The sequence below is a fragment of the Haliotis rubra genome, unplaced genomic scaffold (genome assembly GCF_003918875.1).
Source record: "Haliotis rubra isolate DU_JTF1 unplaced genomic scaffold, ASM391887v1 Scf44, whole genome shotgun sequence".
NCBI classification, from domain to species: Eukaryota; Metazoa; Mollusca; class Gastropoda; order Lepetellida; family Haliotidae; genus Haliotis; species Haliotis rubra.
This window is the reverse complement of record NW_025767124.1, coordinates 2,192,608-2,212,243: the sequence shown is the minus strand read 5'-3', so window position 1 is coordinate 2,212,243 and position 19,636 is coordinate 2,192,608. Positions and strand designations below refer to the sequence as shown.

The following is a 19,636-nucleotide window of genomic DNA, read 5'->3' as shown; positions in this document are numbered from 1 at the left end:
ATTTGTATCTTACATGTCATGAGCTGGTATTAAATATATATTCAACATGACCGCCATTGACATGAATCGGTCCTACACTTACTTATCTCAAGCGCAATTCGCTTCCTTTAGCTTCGTGGATCCAGTATTCGTAGCTCGGAATCATCAATTATGATCCTTTGCATTTTCATCAATATAATCGTTTCTCTAATTCTAATAATTCTTCTGAAACCAGAGCCCCATTCCACGACACGATCGTAGCGCAATGGTAAGACAATCTAGTGATCAACAACATGAGCATCGATCTAACATCGAATTTGGATACGATGACTTGTGTCAACCAAGTCAGCGAGCCCTACCACCCGATCCCGTTAATCGCCTCTTACGACAAGCATGGGTTACTGAAGACCTATTCTAACCCGGATCTTCACGTGGTACGACAAGCATGGGTTACTTAAGACCCATTCTAACCCGGATCTTCACGGGTAATCGCTTTATGGAACTTCCGCAGATCGTATCACCTCAAAGATTCGAGTCTTGCACGCGTACATACAATGAGGTTTTTGAGTGAGTTGCAAGTCAAAACATAACTCATGACAAAAAACAACCCAACCCACTTTATTCATAGTTATGTTGGCCAAGATCTTAATTGTAATGAATGATCATAGAATGAACAGGTTGCAATGAAAGACGTTGTCGGGTCTGTTGTGACGTCATCAGAAAAGGATTCACGTGCACGTGGCTTATAACACCAGTCAGCGCCGTATCCAAGGTTACTAGCTGATTCGTAGTGAGCCTTTATCGACAATGCATCTGTAAAACACAATATTGCAGTGAGTATAGGTGCTTACAATGGGAGTCTCCTCCTACACACGAGGGCTTGTGTTGTGTATTCAGTATTGTGTTAGGATACAGTATTTCATTCCATGGAGGAATGTACATTAAAGCTCTAAAGTAGGGTTTTGTACGTCGTTTAACGTCGCACTCAGCAATATTCCAGCCATGTAGTGGCGGTCTGTAATAAATCGAGTCTGGACCAGACAACCCAGTGATCAACATCATGAACATCACTCTACGCAGTTAGGGATGCGATGACGTGTCAACCCAGTCAGTGAACCTGACCACCGGATCCTGTCAGTAGCATCTTATGACAAGCATGGCTTGCTGAAGACCAATTCTAACCCGGGTACCTAAGTAGGAGTTAACAGGACCCGAAATGTGAATTTTAAGGGCTCTTCTTGGCAGCATATAGGTCATGTATGGTAATAGTGATGTGTACTATAAATTACAATAATTACTATACAGACTGGGGTGAGTCAGTCATGATCTGAACAGTGGTCTTCAATGAAGGTCAAATGACCTTGATGCGTTGCATGTACAATGACTACTGCTATTGAGCGTCCATCAGTACACTATATTTTCTTCTGAGTGGATTCTCTGAATTTGTGTGGATTAGACGCACATTTGTCCGTTAAAGCCCAGCTACATTATCTTAAATATTAACTTAAATATAACCTTGTGAATTGCGATACCTTTTGATCATGATGTTCTGTTCTGCCATAGTAAGACAAATGAATCTAATCTTCAGCCAGGAATTACACAGGACAACATATGGTACAAATGGCTCACACTGAAACCAGTTCACCTCCTACTGACATCGAACGACTTTCAACACTTGTCAAACTAGTCAATGTTACCACTACAAGAGCTAAAACATCTGCAGCAAATGACGTTTTCATTGGAAATGTATGTTTTCCTAAATGGTTCATGAGTTATCCTAAAAACAAACATTTCTTCAGAAAATGTCTAATGGGTGACCTTGTCCTTTGACATGTCTGATTTGTGTTTAAAAGAGATATATCATATATCTTATCCCTGCCCAAGCCCTGCGTGGTTTAGAAAACGAAAGCATGTAATTTGGCTGAATTCATCCCCCATTTAGACGCAAATAATACTTCTTTCTCTACGTAAAGACCTCTCAGACAAATACAATTAAATACATAAAAAGACAAAATATGAACCACGACCATTATTGTTTCCATTGCACTACCAAGATACTCACTGGTAGTGAAAATTTGGAATCCTTGATGCTTTCTGTGTGATTTAGAAGAATGACCAACTGCCTCTTATGGCTGACATATCTTCACGGAGAGATGTAAAGTGTTTGAGTATGCCATTGACCAACATGTGGATTTTAGTATGTTCTCACAGCCATGTTATGGAACAGTAATATATTTGTTTGGGGAAGTCCACTTTGGTCTCCATTAATTCATATATTGCAGCCACTATCCGACACCACGCTGTTCCTGATGCACTGTCAAGGAAAACTTTTTGGTCTCTACTTTGGCCTTTGTGGCCTTCTCACATTTGAAATTTTTACTTTCGGAATATAATAGAATGGCTGAAACAAAAGGACAAGGTAGGATAATGGCCATTTGTGGATTACAGGAATTTCACAAACGAGCAACCTATCGAAAATTGTTATTAATTTCAGTGTTTTTCAAAGTGTTTTCATGCCTTGGAACTAGAATTTGATCATTTTAGTACCTACACTAGTTTACTTATCATAGTACCTAAATCCGTATGTGAAGTGTCCACATAGGTTGAATTTAAATGTCATAAAGGTTCTTGTTTAAATATTTCAACATTATTAAGTCTTTAACCAAAATACTTTGCTTAGTCGACGCAGATGAAATTAGTACAGACTTGCTCCTAGTTGAGAACAGTCGAACTGTGTTTCCTCATTTCAGTCATCCTTGTAATATCCCGGAGGTCAACAAATCCCAAATGTGAGAAGGCAAAAATGGACTTTAAACTGCCGCCTTCATTCGTGTTGTATTACCTGATGCACTGACGATGTGAAACCCGTTATACATTGTGGCTGTTAGAATGGTATCTCCTTTAAACGGGTCCCACTTAACTCGCCAGATACCGCCACCCAAATCACAAACCGCCAGGGGGCGCTTCATCTGTCGTGTGTCCCACACGTGCAGCTCTTCGTCGTAGCTAGAAATATAGAATGTCGTGTTTTGCCAACTGTCAATACGTGAACATCCTTGATTCATTATTTCAAACAAATATATCTAAATGGCATGTCCTGTTACATTACATTACACGAAATAGTTACGTGAAAACATTTACCATTAACGAGAAAAAGAATATTTTGTTATGGTTCCGCGAAGTAAACGCCCTACCTCCCCACTGCCAGTTTGTATTCCTGTAGACGATTGCTCTGTATGCTGCAGACTCCCATACTGTGTCTGAAATACACCAGCATAGATAGGACACGATGCACCTCCACGTGTTGAGTGAGTGAGTGAGTCTGCTCACACCACAGTAAAATATTTGGACCTGGCACATATTGGTTTACGGCATGAGCAACGCTTCATGCTGCAAGAACCTCCTCCTCCAATGGACGGAACATACATGATGTAAATACATTTTGTAACGTGAAGACTGAATTACGCTGGTACATGATGATTTACGCTGGTACATGATGATTTGGAATGCAGTTATTACTACTTGACGTTAAAGAAAGAGATAGAAGCAGGTTGGAGAGATGTCCACGACAATTCAGATAAACCAGGATTGGGGTCCCGTACATTTCAGTGATGAATCCAGACACCGTGACAACCTCACTGAGAATTGTCAGGACTACACAGGAGCCGAGCACGAGATGGTTGATGATGCTTAATCATGGTTTGAGCTTGGATAAGCGGAGCTAGAAGAACAGATCTCCATTTCCTACAGCCGGGCATGATGACATGTGTGCATCAAAGGATGACATTCTGGACGTGAGCGCAGACTTCATCCTCAATAACGTCGTGCCAAGGTCCTACTTACAGCATGAGACCATTGTTCGCATGACGTGGCCAGTCCAGTCACCTCCAACACATCATATCGAACAAATGAGGAACGAAAGCTCGGCAATAGAGAAAACTACACGAGGTCCCATTACATACGAATTATACGAAACGAGTGTCCTTCCTATGGTATCTGACCGAGCGAAAGCGAGGTCAGAAACCATAGGAAGGTCACGAGTTTCGTATAATTCGTATGTTATGAGACCGAGTGTGGTATTTTATTTATTACCCACGTCTTACATGCATTAAATTGACAAAATAGCGTATTTTTGTTATTGTTATGGTTTCAAACCGAAACCGGTTTCATACAGAGGTTGCGGAAGAATTGTGTTCTGTATCACTTTTGCATGACGTCACACTGTATTGACGTCACTACGCCATTCTCGTCTGTTACCCTTTGGTAACCGACGTCACTAAGCATGTCAGTTGTCATCGCTTCGTACAGCCTCCTACAGTAAACTACTCAGGAAGCACCCCTTTTCTTGGTTTGCAATTGCTTCACTCGGCTGACATCACTGGTGGAAACATTGCGTTTATGTTTTTCGACGGATATAATGTCTCAGTTCGACTCACAATTAAACAGCGATACGGCAACGTTCGCAATGTTTACATTCCCACAATGCATCTAAGTTGTAGAATGAATGAATTCACGTGTTTGTTATGAATGAACAAGTAGTTCCGTCACAAGGTGACCTAACTGAGAGGTCATCGGTTATTCAATCAAATCGTTAGAATCTCAGGTCAAGTCGTTACGACACAGGTCAACGCGATACGACACACGTGTGACGTACGAGATTAGTATGCAACTACCCATACGTTGGCCACGTGGGTAATAAATGCTCATCGTTAGAATCTCAGGTCAAGTCGTTACGACACAGGTCAACGCGATACGACACACGTGTGACGTACGAGATTAGTATGCAACTACCCATACGTTGACCACGTGGGTAATAAATGCTCTTATTACCCACGTGGTCAACGTATGGGTAGGTGGGTAGGACCTGTGTCGTAACGACTTGACCTGAGATTCTAACGATTTGGTTGGATAACTGATGACCTCTCAGTTAGGTCACGTTGTGACGGAACTACCTTTTCATTCATAGCAAACACGTTAATTCAATCATTCTAAAACTTGTATGCATTGTGGGAATGTAAACATTGCGAACATTTAATTGTGAGTCGAACTGAGGCATTATATGCGTCGATAAACATAAACGCAAAGTTCCCACCAGTGATGTTAGCCGAGTGAATCAACTGCAAACTAAGAGACGGGGTGCTACGGAGTAGCTTAATATAGGAGGCTGTACGAGGTGATGACAACTGACATGCATCGTGACGTCGGTTACCAAGGGAGCAAGCACACTCCGGCGCAGTGATGACTTAGCATAACATACTAGGCTGGCTGGCCCCATGGAACTCTGGGTAGGAGAGTGACGAGCAAGGCGTAGTGACGTCATTACAGTGTGACGTCATGCAAAAGGTGTACTACAGAACAACATTCTTCCGCAACCTCTTTATGAAACCGGTTTTGGTTTGAAACCATAACAAAAACAAAAATACGCTATTTTGTCAATTTAAAGCATGTAAGACGCGGGTAATAAATAACATACCACACTCGGTCTCATAACATACGAATTATACGAAACTCGTGACCTTCCTATGGTTTCTGGCCCCGCTTTCGCTCGGTCAGATACCATAGGACTGACTGATTGACTGAGTTTAGTTTTACGCCGTTTTTAGCCATATTCCATTAACATCACAGCGGGGGACACCAGAATGGGCTTCACACAATGTACCCATGTGGGGATTCGAACCCGGGTCTTCGGCGTGACGAGCCAACGCTTTAACCACTAGGCTACCCCACCGCCCCAGATACCATAGGAAGGACACTCGTTTCGTATAATTCGTATGTAATGAGACCTCGTGTAGTATTCTCTATTTACTGAAGAGTGGAACAATCTTTCCCAACCAACCCTATAGACACTTATTAGGAGCATTGACTGACGGTGCCAGGCTGTGGTCGCATCACCTCGAGTTTTTTAGTGCAAAATGAACTTGTTTCGAATTACATTACGTAGTTGCTCAGATACTTTCATTTTGACGGGTAATCTGACAGATTATTGGTCACATGTTGTGTGAAGCACGACAGCAGACTTTTGACACTGAACCTGTCTTCACGTGTGATTATTGCTGGTTATTTCAACAGATACACAGTTTGGCGGATAACCTGTTATGGCAGTGTCACGCATGATTACTGCTGGTTATTTCAACAGATGCACACAATTTGGCGGATTACCTGTTAAGGCAGTGTCACGCATGATTATTTCTGGTTATTTCAACAGATGCACACAATTTGACGGATTACCTGTTAAGGTAGTGTCACGCATGATTATTGCTGGTTATTTCAACAGATGCACACAATTTGGCGGATTACCTGTTAAGGCAGTGTCACGCATGATTATTGCTGGTTATTTCAACAGATGCACACAGTTTGACGGATTACCTGTTAAGGTAGTGTCACACATGATTACCTGTTAAGGCTGGTTATTTCAACAGATCAACAGATGATGACGATTACCTGTTAAGTGTAATGTCACGCACACAATTTGACGGATTACCTGTTAAGGCAGTGTCACGCATGACTATAGCTGGTTATTTCAACAGATGCACACAGTTTGACGGATTACCTGTTAAGGCAGTGTCACGCATGATTATTGGTTATTTCAACAGATGCACACAATTTGACGGATTACCTGTTAAGGCAGTGTCACGCATGACTATAGCTGGTTATTTCAACAGATGCACAGAGTTTGACGGCGCATGATTATTGCTGGTTATTTCAACAGATGCACACAGTTTGACGGATTACCCGTTAAGGCAGTGTCACGCATGATTATTGCTGGTTATTTCAACAGATGCACAGAGTTTGACGGATTACCTGTTTAAGGCAGTGTCACGCATGATTATTGCTGGTTATTTCAACAGATGCACACAGTTTGACGGATTACCCGTTAAAGGCAGTGTCACGCATGATTATTGCTGGTTATTTCAACAGATGCACACAGTTTGGCGGATAACCTGTTAAGGTAGTGTCACGCATGATTATTTCTGGTTATTTCAACAGATGCACACAGTTTGACGGATTACCTGTTAAGGCAGTGTCACGCATGATTATTGCTGGTTATTTCAACAGATGCACACAGTTTGGCGGATTACCTGTTAAGGTAGTGTCACGCATGATTATTTCTGGTTATTTCAACAGATGCACACAATTTGACGGATTACCTGTTAAGGCAGTGTCACGCATGACTATAGCTGGTTATTTCAACAGATGCACACAGTTTGACGGATTACCTGTTAAGGCAGTGTCACGCATGATTATTTCTGGTTATTTCAACAGATGCACACAATTTGACGGATTACCTGTTAAGGTAGTGTCACGCATGACTATAGCTGGTTATTTCAACAGATGCACACAGTTTGACGGATTACCTGTTAAGGCAGTGTCACGCATGATTATTGCTGGTTATTTCAACAGATGCACACAGTTTGACGGATTACCTGTTAAGGCAGTGTCACGCATGATTATTGCTGGTTATTTCAACAGATGCACACAGTTTGACGGATTACCTGTTAAGGTAGTGTCACGCATGATTATTGCTGGTTATTTCAACAGATGCACACAGTTTGACGGATTACCTGTTAAGGCAGTGTCACGCATGATTATTGCTGGTTATTTCAACAGATGCACACAATTTGGCGGATTACCCGTTAAGGCAGTGTCACGCATGATTATTGCTGGTTATTTTAACAGATGCACACAGTTTGACGGATTACCTGTTAAGGTAGTGTCACGCATGATTATTGCTGGTTATTTCAACAGATGCACACAGTTTGACGGATTACCTGTTAAGGTAGTGTCACGCATGACTATAGCTGGTTATTTCAACAGATGCACACAGTTTGACGGATTACCTGTTAAGGTAGTGTCACGCATGATTATTGCTGGTTATTTCAACAGATGCACACAGTCAAATGCAAATGTCCATACAATAACAATAAATCATTCAAGTTATGGTCGTGGTTGTAATGAGAATATGTAATTGTACCTTATACTAAAAATATATGGAACACTTAGTGCGGGCGTGGCACATTATACCACCTCCATGGCACTGGCGTCATTTCCGGTTAAGCCGATCGGCCGTCCTTACAAGTTACGTTAGTGGGCGAGTGTTGACGAATGCTCCTACCAATGTAGGCAGAATCAGACCAAAGTCTTAGGTATGACATGTGGATCTAGAAAATTAATATCCCCTGACAAATTGTAATCAAAATATTATCAAAGAGCTCTTGGGATTTCTCTTATCTTGTTTATCTACCATATTATTTCACTCACACGAACAGAGACGTCAGTGACGGCATTTATCAACATGAATGTCAATGTTTGCAATCCTTATATTGTATATATATAGCTATATAAACGGGAGAAACATTGGTGTCAGTGTTATGTCCACGATTAATATCAAATCTGATTGGTTGGTGGCATGTCATCAAAATGTCATACCGGTGCCAAGGTATTTCAGAAATGTTTCTTGTACGTTTACGTTTGGGAATTTCATTAACGAGATTACGACGGGCGTGTTAACACAGTGGTGAAGGGTTTAAAGCATTACTGCTGTATGGTGGCCGTTGGTTTTGAGGGCTTACCGTTTGTTGGTAAATATAGGCGTCGTGCCCCCACGCAGATCCCATCCCTTGAACATGCCGTCGTCCCCGCCTGTGGAAGTACATATCGTAGGTGTCATTGATCATACTAATCACCTCGGTTAGAAACAGGACTGTTACCAGGGTGAGTGACGCCGGTTAGGACAATATTTCAGTTATATCACAGCGTGTTATCGTTTGATGTGGGTGGAATGCCGGAAGTGATGTCCGTCTCAGAGCTTTACCGTTCGGGTGTACCTTTACACCCACCAGTTAGGGTATGGTCATGACAAACTAGTGAGTGAGTGAGTTTAGTTTTACGACGAACTCAGCAATATTCCAGCTGTATAGCGGCGGTCTGTAAATAATCGAGTCTGGACCAGACAATCCAGTGATCAACAGCATGAGCATCGATCTACGCATTTGGAGTACGATGACATCTGTCAACCAAGTCACGGAGTCTGACCACCCGATCCCGTTAGTCGCCTCTTACGACAAGCATGGGTTACTGAAGATCAATTCTAACGCGGATATTCGCGGGTCGACAGACCCCATGTGGGGAATCGAACCCTGGTCTTCAGAGGGACGAGCGAACGCTCTAACCACTAGGCTACCCCACCACCCCGGGTTATAATGAAGTACGGATATATATGCGTATGCTATAAACAAGGCAGAACTAACTATTCGTGAGCAGATAAGCACCGATGTGGTTTATCAGAGTATTGTCAACGCAAGAAAGAGTGAACGAAAACAGTTTAGAAATGTCTACAAACATTAGAAATAAGCAGTGCTAATTCAGTTCATAAAATATAACTGAAAGTACACAGACGAGCAACCAGTTTACACTTTCTCGTTTGGCGAATGACAAAACATACACCTGGAAAAAACATTAAGCACTGTACTTCCTTTGAACTTCATATATACCGTACTACCTTGTATTTTATATAATATCTATCGGTTTCGATTTCCCTGTTTCAGTATAACTGAGTCAAGTTGAAGAAAGACAACAGTTGCTTTTCGTCAGCAAACTAATATACTACAAACGGTGTTGTATGAGAACAAATGACAGGAGAATAGCTTCTAATAAACAGAGGTCAAAAGAGGGCTAGATTCTTCAGTCATAGTTACACGTTCTCTCATTTCTTCCTTCAATATATTTCTCGTATGGGGCGGCCACAGGGGCGTGTCACGCTTAGAAACAGCGTTAGAAAGACATATAGGTATATAGACCCTACCTATAGTTCTAGAGTAGGGTCTATATACCTATATGTCTTTCTAACGCTGTTTCTAAGCGTGACACGCCCCTGTGGGGGGCGTTGGGGTAGCCTGGTGGTTAAAGCGTCCGCCCGTCACGCCGAAGACCCGTGTTCGAATCCCCACATGGGTACGATGTGTAAAGCCCATTTCTGGTGTCCCCAGCCGTGATATTGCTGGAATATTGCTAAAAGCGGCGTAGAACCATACTCAATCAATATATTTCTCGTCACACCCTGGACTCACCTGAATATATAACGCCTTCGTTCCATCTGTCATATGCGCAGATCCATGCTTCGTACTCATGCGCATGCCAGGAACTGACCTTCGTCAGGTCACGATCTACGTCAAACACCGACAGTGAACCTGTCGAATCCGACGTCACAATCTGAAGACTGGGAAATATGTAACGAGTTAAATATCCGGCACCTAGCATGTATAATACAACGTTTAAAACTACGTACAGTGAATGTAAAGTACCACAACATATTAATCCTGTTTCATAAAATATTACTAATACTGGAAAAAATTATTTTTACAAAAGTCAAAACTACGTTCTAAGACATGCAAGATTTTCTGACAAAAATGTGATTTTGGTACCACTAAATTGTTAGGCCCCTCTTTTCAGCGAAACACATTGTATGTTCTGAAACGTGGAATTGACAAGTTTTCAGTCCCCAACAAATCCCACCCCAACTCTACTTTGCTTACTCTGAACATACACCATGGACTTGAATATCATGCAACGAACACAAAGCTAATTGGTGATTCGTGTCGCTAAAACTGGTATATTGTCTTTTCTTATTTAATGGTCAAGTTTTAGAAGTTGACGAATCACAACGTTGACAATTTCTGGACAACAATTTCTATATTTTACGTCGAGTAGCAGTGTTTCGTAAAAGATCCATATTTGTTGAGCCATTCTCTTACCACAGAGGTAAAAAAAGGTAGGTTCGTAGGAAGATATGGCTTGAGTAACCTAAGAGGTGAGGTGAAATTGGGTTTAACGTCGTGCTTGAGAATATTTCGCTCATATGACGACGTGCATGCGTGTATGTGGATGTGCGGCTGCTTGTACTAGCCCAGACTGAAGCTGGTTTTATAGTGCTAGCCCACTGAGATACCATGCCGCAGTGAAGCATGAATACCCCACCCAGACACATTATACTGACTCCGAGCCGACCAGTCCTTGTTGTACCCATTAATGCCGAGCGCCAGGCAGGGACCAACAAGTACCTTATTTCAACGTCTTTTGGTATGACGCGGTAAGGGATCGAACCCGCGACCTTCCGCTCTCCGTGCGGACGCTGTAACCACTACACCACGGAGGCGGTCTGTGGTAAGAGAATGTTGTTGAGCAAGACTGAGTAATGTAGGCATGTAATCAGTAGAGAAGTTGTTATCGATAAATTGTGTGTTTTACTTATTATTTCTACTTCATCTGAAGTTATTATTCAGATCAAGTCATATTGGGAAGTAAATATCAAGGAAATGAATAGTCGAGTTGGGTTTGTCAGGCGGTTTAAGATTTTGCGTACGCTTCAGGCTAATGTTAATTTGGCACTGGGGAATATGACAACCATTAATACCTGTCACTGTTACTGTCGCTCCAGTCAAGGGACAGTCCAAGACACGACAAGCCCAGGTCCGTCTGGGTCAGCTTGGTTGGGGATGTCACCAGGGAGGTGTCTGCAACCTGCCACAGCTGTAACTGGCCTGCAGCGTTGACCAGTCCACACGTGGGTAGTGGACAAACCCGGGCACACCACTTGATGTCCAGGACTCCCGGCATGTCTAAACGATGATGCAATGAGAGGCTCGTGGAGCTGTCGGAAGGCTCCAGACGGTACATCCTTAGTTGGCCTACTCGGGTCTGTGGTCGCTTTTCTTCACAAGCTGCTTCTTCCTGTTTTGCGGTTGCATTTTAATGCATTTTATTTTCGTTGGTTGGTGAGTTGTTTAACGCTGCACTCAGCAATATTCCAGCTACATTGCAGCCGTCTGTAAATAATCGAATCTGGACCAGACAGTCCAGTGATCAACACATGAGCATCGTTCTACGCAATTGGGATACGATGACGTGTGAACCAAGTCAGCGAGCCTGACCACCCAGTCCCGTTAGTCGCCTCTTACGACAAGCATGGGTTACTGAAGATCAATTCTAACGCGGATCTTCACGGGTCGACAGATGGGATTCCTCATGTGGGGAATCGAACCCGGGTCTTCAGCGTGACGACCACGTGACCACCCAGTCCCGTTAGTCGTCGCTTACGACAAGCATGGGATCTTCACGGGTTGCATTACATTTTCACATCTCAAAGAAATATTAGCGAGAGAAAAATATGCAATTGGGATACGATGACGTGCGAACCAAGTCAGCATGCCTGACCATCCAGTCCCGTTAGTCGTCGCTTACGACAATCATGGGATCTTCACGGGTTGCATTACATTTTCACATCTTAAAGAAATATTAGCGAGAGAAAAATATGCGTTGCATTCGTCATGTAAGGCAGGGCTGTTTGTGTGGCGTTGTATAAATTCTGTTTCTGATCACTCAATGTTTGTTAGATATTTGCAGATAATGGTTTATATCCAATATTATATTTACGTTTGGTTCGTTGTTACTATTAAAACTGACAAAAGGAGTTAGTGAGTGAGTTTAGTTTTACGCGGGTTTTAGCAATATTCCAACAATATCATGACGGGGAACACCAGAAATGGGCTTCACATATTGTACCCAAGTGGTGAATCGAACCCGGGTGTTTGACGTGACGAGCGAATGCTTTAACTACTATAGGCTACCCCAACGCCCCCAGACAAAAGGACATGGTAACACTGTGGTTAATGCACTCTCTCTGGATGTTCACGTCTCAATGAGTGCATAATGACCGATGATACTGTATTCTCAATAGTATTATCATAATGGCTTATTACGTTTATTTCTGGGGGGTTGGGGTGGGGTAGCCTAGTGGTTAAAGCGTTCGTTCGTCACGCCGAAGGCCCGGGTTCGATTCCCCACATGGGTACAATGTTTGATGCCCATTTCTGGTGCCCCCGCCGCGATGTTGCTGGAATAATTGATAAAACTCATTCACTCACTCATACGGTTCTCTGTATATATGTTATAACCATGGATGGCAGCATAAAATATGTTTAATCAGTTCACTTTCTCTGCTTTCAAACCATCCTCGATGTTCAAGTGCATGATATCTCAATACCTTGTATAATCGAATATGCTCTATCAGATACTGAATAACGTATATACCTTATTCTGTTCCTCCAGTTGGTAAGTGCCACACAACAGTACATCCTGACACCCCTCCACCGGGCACCATTCCACTGAATCTGCATACAGTTCTGTGTCGAAGGTCTGTACCAATCCGCGACTGGAGGGGTCGCATGAACCCTCAGCCATGGCTGATCGGAGATCTACAATAACAATTACGGTTCGACAGTTACAGTCAGAGTAGTTTTGAACCGTTAAACGAGCATAAGGCTGAATACAGAGTCCTCATCCTGGCTAGCTATTCTCGAACCGTTCGTAGCCCTACGAACTTCTTAAGCCCATTCTTAACACATTGGCTACGATCAAAGTTTAGAATTCTTAGGGCTACGAACGTTTCGAGAATAGCTAGCCTGATCCGCAAAGCGTTCGTAGCGCTGAAATATTCGTAAGCCTATGGTAAACTGTAGAGTTACGACAGATCGTAACGTTACGAATGCTTTGTAGATCGGGACCCTGAACAATGGGCGGATTGCGTTTTGTTTGTGTGGGTGAGTTTGTTGTTAAACTCGATAACTGATTGGTTGCCGTACTGAATATTACATTACTAAGGTGGCAGCCAGTCGGATATCGAATCTCTACAAGATAATCAAAACAGTAATCAATATTTTGAGCAACGATCCACGACTGCGGGGTGTGAAGACATGCTATCAAACAAATCAACACGCCCGACCACCCTGGCTATTTGACCGCCTCTCACTACCAGCATAGGTGTGGATTAGTGAGGGAGTTGACACCGCTTCAAAAATAACGTCAGCTGCTTAAATGTACACCTGAAATAAGAATAAATCAAAGGCGTTGACGACTTTTGGGAAATTAAAAGAACTACATATAAGGGGATTCTGGCCCGGCTGAAGAGGGCTACAAGTGACCCCGATAGAAATTACTATAGTGGTTCGAGTCGAGGGAAATTATGAGACATTCCTTCTCTCTTCAATCCATAATCCCGGCCCCGTAAGAAAAGTAAGAATATGATATTACACAGCAGTAGGGCCAATTTCAACTGTACCAAAACGTAAATCGGATCTTGTAGAAAACTTGCATGCAGATTGACGTCATCGTCTAAGGACAGTCATGTATCATGCTTAGCGGTTGTTTTCTAGGTACGTTGTTCTCCGACCCATCTGTCTGACATGCGCTGAGACATATTATGGTCTCCTCCGTCAAGCTGCCAATCTCATAATCATTTCATTTTACGTCTTCCAAATCTACTATAAGTGTTACAGCAAATATTCAGTTTTACTTATTATGGAGAAATGGAGAATATATTCCACATGCAATTCCCTACATGTTTGTATAAAGCTATAAGTTCTAGTTCCCATATACACCGTACTTTTAATCCTCATGACTACTGAAAGATAATAGTTTTACGCAAGTTAGTCACTTTCATAAAACACTTATAAACAATCTTTTCTGTAATGCCATTGTGTATATACACTATCAGCTCTTAGATCATCGCCTGATATTATGTGGCATGCATATAACTTCTAAGTGGACTCAGAATGTCAGAAGTCAATGCCATGAGTATTATCACAGCTCGTGTGCCCATTGGCAATAGACGAAATATGATCAAAGGTGACCCGATGGCAAAGTACCACACTGGGCATGTAGTGCATTTACTGTTTAGGGTGAAGGCTGCAAGGAGCTCCATTCCAAATGTCCCAAAGCTGCTCTGTCCGGAGTCCCTGTCCATATCAGTACGCTATCTCAGCAAATCTGTACCTGCATAAATCACATGCAGTTGGCTGCAAAACGTTCGTGGTTAGATCGGTACACCCTGTCTGTCTCTGCTGCAAAATTCTTAAAACGTGGCTAAACTAAACAGTGATCCGTGCTGTCTGGTCAAAATTCTCAGTTGACACAACTTGTCACAGTTGAAGTTGCAGTAACTCAGAATATCACCTCTGGCAGACAGCCTGGTTGTGAGGCCTACCGTTGGCATTGCAGTTCCGCACGGACATATCCTTTGCAATTGTGCAAAACCTTCGGCGGGTTGACAGCCTATGTTTGAAAGTAGATTTGGGTTTATATTCCTCAATTTGACGACTTCGGTAATAAACAGAATATTATATTCGTGACCATATCATACTATGTTTGACTAAATATCGGTATATCCCTCGCTCTCGCTCGGGATATACCAACATTTAGGCACTCTGTGTCGTAAACATAGTATGACATGGGCACTCATATAATATCCTCTATTAATATTTACCAAGTGACACTCATATTGAAAATAGCATTTTTTTAAAATTGATCATGTGTTCAGTTTCTGACTAATCTTATCTATTTTTACCATGTGACACTCATGTTGTTCCGTTGTAATAGTTATTTCACTACCCATTCTACCCAAGGTATATAGCTGAATCCATCTGGAAGAAATACAGTGTTCGTGTACTACCTGAGTGGAATCATGTCATGTTCACTATTATTAGTATTATATATTATGGATTTACACTAATCCTTTCAACATTGTCATGAACATACCGATTCAAACCTCGAGTGAGCCTTATTACCCAAAGTTTTGTTAACAAAACATTTCCAGTTGTGTACTCTGTTGTCTCGAATTCCTGATAAATAGTTTGACTTATTTGATTTATGTGTAACAGTTGAACTTGATGCACACTATTTCTATGACTTCCAGTTTGTTGGAGTTCCTACAGGATTCGGTGTCTGGAAAAACTCTGTGAAAGACTAAAATCGAACATGCTGACTCTCACTTGTATTACATCTACACTGTATTATGATGAATACCTTGCACCCATCTACAACTTCATGGGTCTTCCAATCGAAGTACTCCAAAGAGCGATGGAAATTCAGTGCCAAGTTAGCAATAGAAATGATGGTGACGGTAAGGTTGGACCCTTACAAAATGAAGAAATAGTAGTGAATGGTATTATCTAGGGCTGTGCAATATAACCAGTTTACCAGTATTTACTGGTTCAGACATGAAAACGATGTGTGTTGCTATAGGCTGATCAAAAACGTTATTTTGACATGCATTCAGGAAACTTCATAACACTTGGAAATCTTTTGATATTTCCTTGTTTGATTAGTGCCAAATATTATTTACATTTTTATTTTGTCATGATTAAAAGTTTTTATTAAAGCTTAATCAAGCACAGTGATTTTGTTACATTTTTGCTTTATAAATCAAGCATTAACTCGATTATAATTAGTTTTTAGTTAAAATAAACTTCTTGCAATATATTGTAATACATTTTGCAATATATGCTTCACATCGAAATATATTGCAATATGAAAATTCTCTGCAATACTCAACCCTAGTTTTATCATGATTATACTAATGCAATGGAGATACATAGGCCACATTATAAACAAGAATGGAAACCAACTGGTGGCTACCTTCCTTATGTATTCAGGTCCACAAAGCTGTAATGTGAGCTGAATGCCTGTTATTCAAAAGACAAACAAATCAAAACATTCAGTCATGTATCGTTTTAATAAAGGCTTCTATATATTTTAGCATCGTACAGACGAGTGCTAAAAATGCTTAACAGATCCCTTTGACACAATAACTACAACTGACATTACTCAGTCTTTAAATCATGAGTATATGAATGTCATATCAGCTAATCTACATACGAATCTCGCCAAGCACATTGTTACAGTTAAAGTATCAACAGAAATGATGGAAGACAAAGAAATTCTGAGAATGTGAAAAATATTTTGATTCAAATCTAAATACAGCAACACACTGACCTGTTCGATGTTTCAAACGAGTAGCTGGTTTTAAACATCGTCTGCATCTACATCACATTAGGATGTCATGATTCACTGATGCATCAATATGTTATTCTTGATGATATGATAATGTCACTGTCTAAATGTTAAACATTTAGGGGGAATCAGTTCTCACATAAACCATGACCCAACCACATTTGGAACATGATTTAATTGATTTTTTTTCTCTCAAAAAGTACTGTTTATGAAATTAAGCAAGGTTCCTACCTAATAAATATTTACCTTAACATTGGGTAGACGAGTGGGGACACCATTAATATGTCAAGATGCTCATTTTGCATAACTGCCACAATGTGGGCATCTGAGTTCAGGTTTGGGGAGTTTCTAAAATGGACACATTTATCATAGCTAAGCTATCACAACACATCCAGTAATGACAATTTCTGCCAGCTCCTCCTGCAGCCCAGAATGTTTGACGTACACTCATCATTGGTCTTCTCATCATGGTGTTCTTGTTTTATCTTTTGGCAATGTTCAAACATGAACATGTACTTGCATCCTGCCCTATGCTACTCCTCCATGACTGCATGAATCTTCACAATAATCATGAATATTGTACAAGACTCAACTCATTTCTTTGCATCGAATCAACAACTATTCAAACATAAACATTGTATACCATACATACAAATACAGCATAAACAGACAGGAGGGAACAAACAGTAAACTGTTGATGTCCATTAATTGTTTGTTTAAGTAAACACATGTTTTAGATTTAATTACATGAAAAGACACATGAAAATTTGTTCAACTGATTACTTCTAATTTACAATCTTACACATGAGCATAACTAAAAGCTCACACTGGTAGCAAGATTTGCTTCCTATAGTCTATACATACTGCTGTATTTTCTAATAAAATAAGGATTATACACGATAAAATACAAACTGTCATGTCAAATTAGAATCTTAGTTTAAAGATTGGTTTAAAAGTGAGTCTGACTGTTCTTCAGAGCAGGGCACTTGGTATGCAGGGATTGTTATTTCACCATTATGTTTGGCACTTTCAAAAAGAAAAACTCCAGCTTTATATCATTTCTAAAACTAACATATGTTAACGAAAACAATCGTGATAGGTTGGAAGATCATCACAAAATACTGCATTTGTTTCCATACTGGACTGTCTGTTCATCCTTCACATTACACAACAATACTTTTCTATCCACATACAGATTACTGATTGATTTTCATCAATGGTGCTACATGGAACCTTTTCTTGAAACAGAACAAAGGCAGTGATGGACTATTTCCTAAATGTACATGATGCTATGAATTTGTCAAACAATGTCCTCTTCAGTAGTGTCAAATAATGATCTTCAAGTTCTTGCACTTCGTTCACATTCCATCAAACATTCCCTGACAAGGATTCTGCCATGAACAATGCTTCTTTTCAATCTCTCAGCCGATGTCCTATTGCCAGCATATGTTGGTCTGATGTCTCTACCCATGTCTTCTATAACTGCCAACAACTGACTGTATTTGCTCATTTGCTGATGGTGTGCCATTGGTGGGAGCTGTTGTTGTCTGGGAACCACACCTGGTAATGGGGGAGTTGCACGAACTTCTGATGGGTCAACTGATCGTGGAGTTCCAGGATTACTTACAACAGGGGAGTTGGTTTCCATTATATTTTCTTCATCAGCCATCATCTGAAAAATGGAAAAATAAATAACATAACAGAGTGCTCCAATTCTTTTTATTTGCAAAACATTAATATTACAAGAACTGCATAATTTTTTCAGAAAGTTATCTTTGGAAAACTAAGGAGAATAAGGTATGTATACTGAAATAATGTGAACATACTTAAATTATCATAACTGTAATGTAGATAAAAGTCTAGATGAATTAATAAATAATTAATTGAAAACTGAGATGAAAACACATACAGTAAAATGATATATATTCAACAGAATATAACAACCATCGCTACCAGACCACCAATCATGAAATTTGGGTTTATCCGTACTTGCACGGAATCACATTTCATTTGTCAATAATTTACATGTCTCTTCTATAGAATTTCAGTTTATCATGTATATCTAGCTCCATAAGCTATAATCATATGATTATAAGGCAAGAGTTCCTCCATCCCAAATAATATTTATAAATTAATATATATACTAAAATTATTAACAAAACTTAACAGAACAATTACTAGAGAACTCACAGAAATGACTAAAAGTCCAAAATTTAAGTTAGGTTTAGGGTAGTTCATATGAATAAACTCGTATTCAAGCCAAGGCCTACATCCAGTTGTCGAGCACAGTCGTTTAGCTACCCGGTATATGCTGGACTAGGTTTAGGCTTAGGTTTAGAGATAGGTTTTGGGTTAGGTTTAGGGTTGGGGGAACGGAAGGAACTCTTTCCGATTATAATCCTAAAAGCATTTATAACATTAAGTAATTCTATTGGTTGACAACACCAACAAATTCCAAATACGGATGTAAGTTGTAACTGGACCTCTCCTGGTTTGTCAGAATGTCACAGTGATCAGAAACAAAGCAAAGTTCTCGAAGACTTTCGACCGAAATTCGGCCTTCAGATCCTGTGCGCATATATCACATCATGCATATTATGTAACTGACCGTTAAGTAAATATTTTCTTCACATTCATTAATGACTTTCCATACGTACCAAAAGCTTTTTCTCAACAATATTTTTGCCACGCTCAAGGAAGGTAACAAAGACAACTTCCGGTTAATCTGGTTTCGGTCATATGTAAAACATGACGCAGGAGGCGAAATAGAAACATGTATAAATATGCGAAATGAAACACTCTATCTAGTTAATTC

At 40.7% G+C, this 19,636-nt stretch overlaps 1 protein-coding gene across 1 annotated transcript; it reads right to left on the bottom strand.

Annotated features, from left to right (window-relative positions):
• Positions 1–578: 578 nt before the first annotated feature.
• Positions 579–19,541, bottom strand: LOC124289349 (diphthine methyltransferase-like). The gene is made up of 8 exons (XM_046725961.1): positions 19,479–19,541; positions 13,066–13,229; positions 11,390–11,706; positions 10,047–10,195; positions 8,550–8,619; positions 3,174–3,239; positions 2,822–2,985; positions 579–792 (listed from the first exon to the last, which is right to left on the bottom strand). The coding sequence occupies exons 2-8, from the start codon at positions 13,213–13,215 to the stop codon at positions 608–610; spliced, it is 1,101 nt and encodes a 366-aa protein (XP_046581917.1). The 5' UTR covers positions 13,216–13,229; positions 19,479–19,541; the 3' UTR covers positions 579–607.
• Between the last annotated feature and the right edge of the window lie 95 nt (positions 19,542–19,636).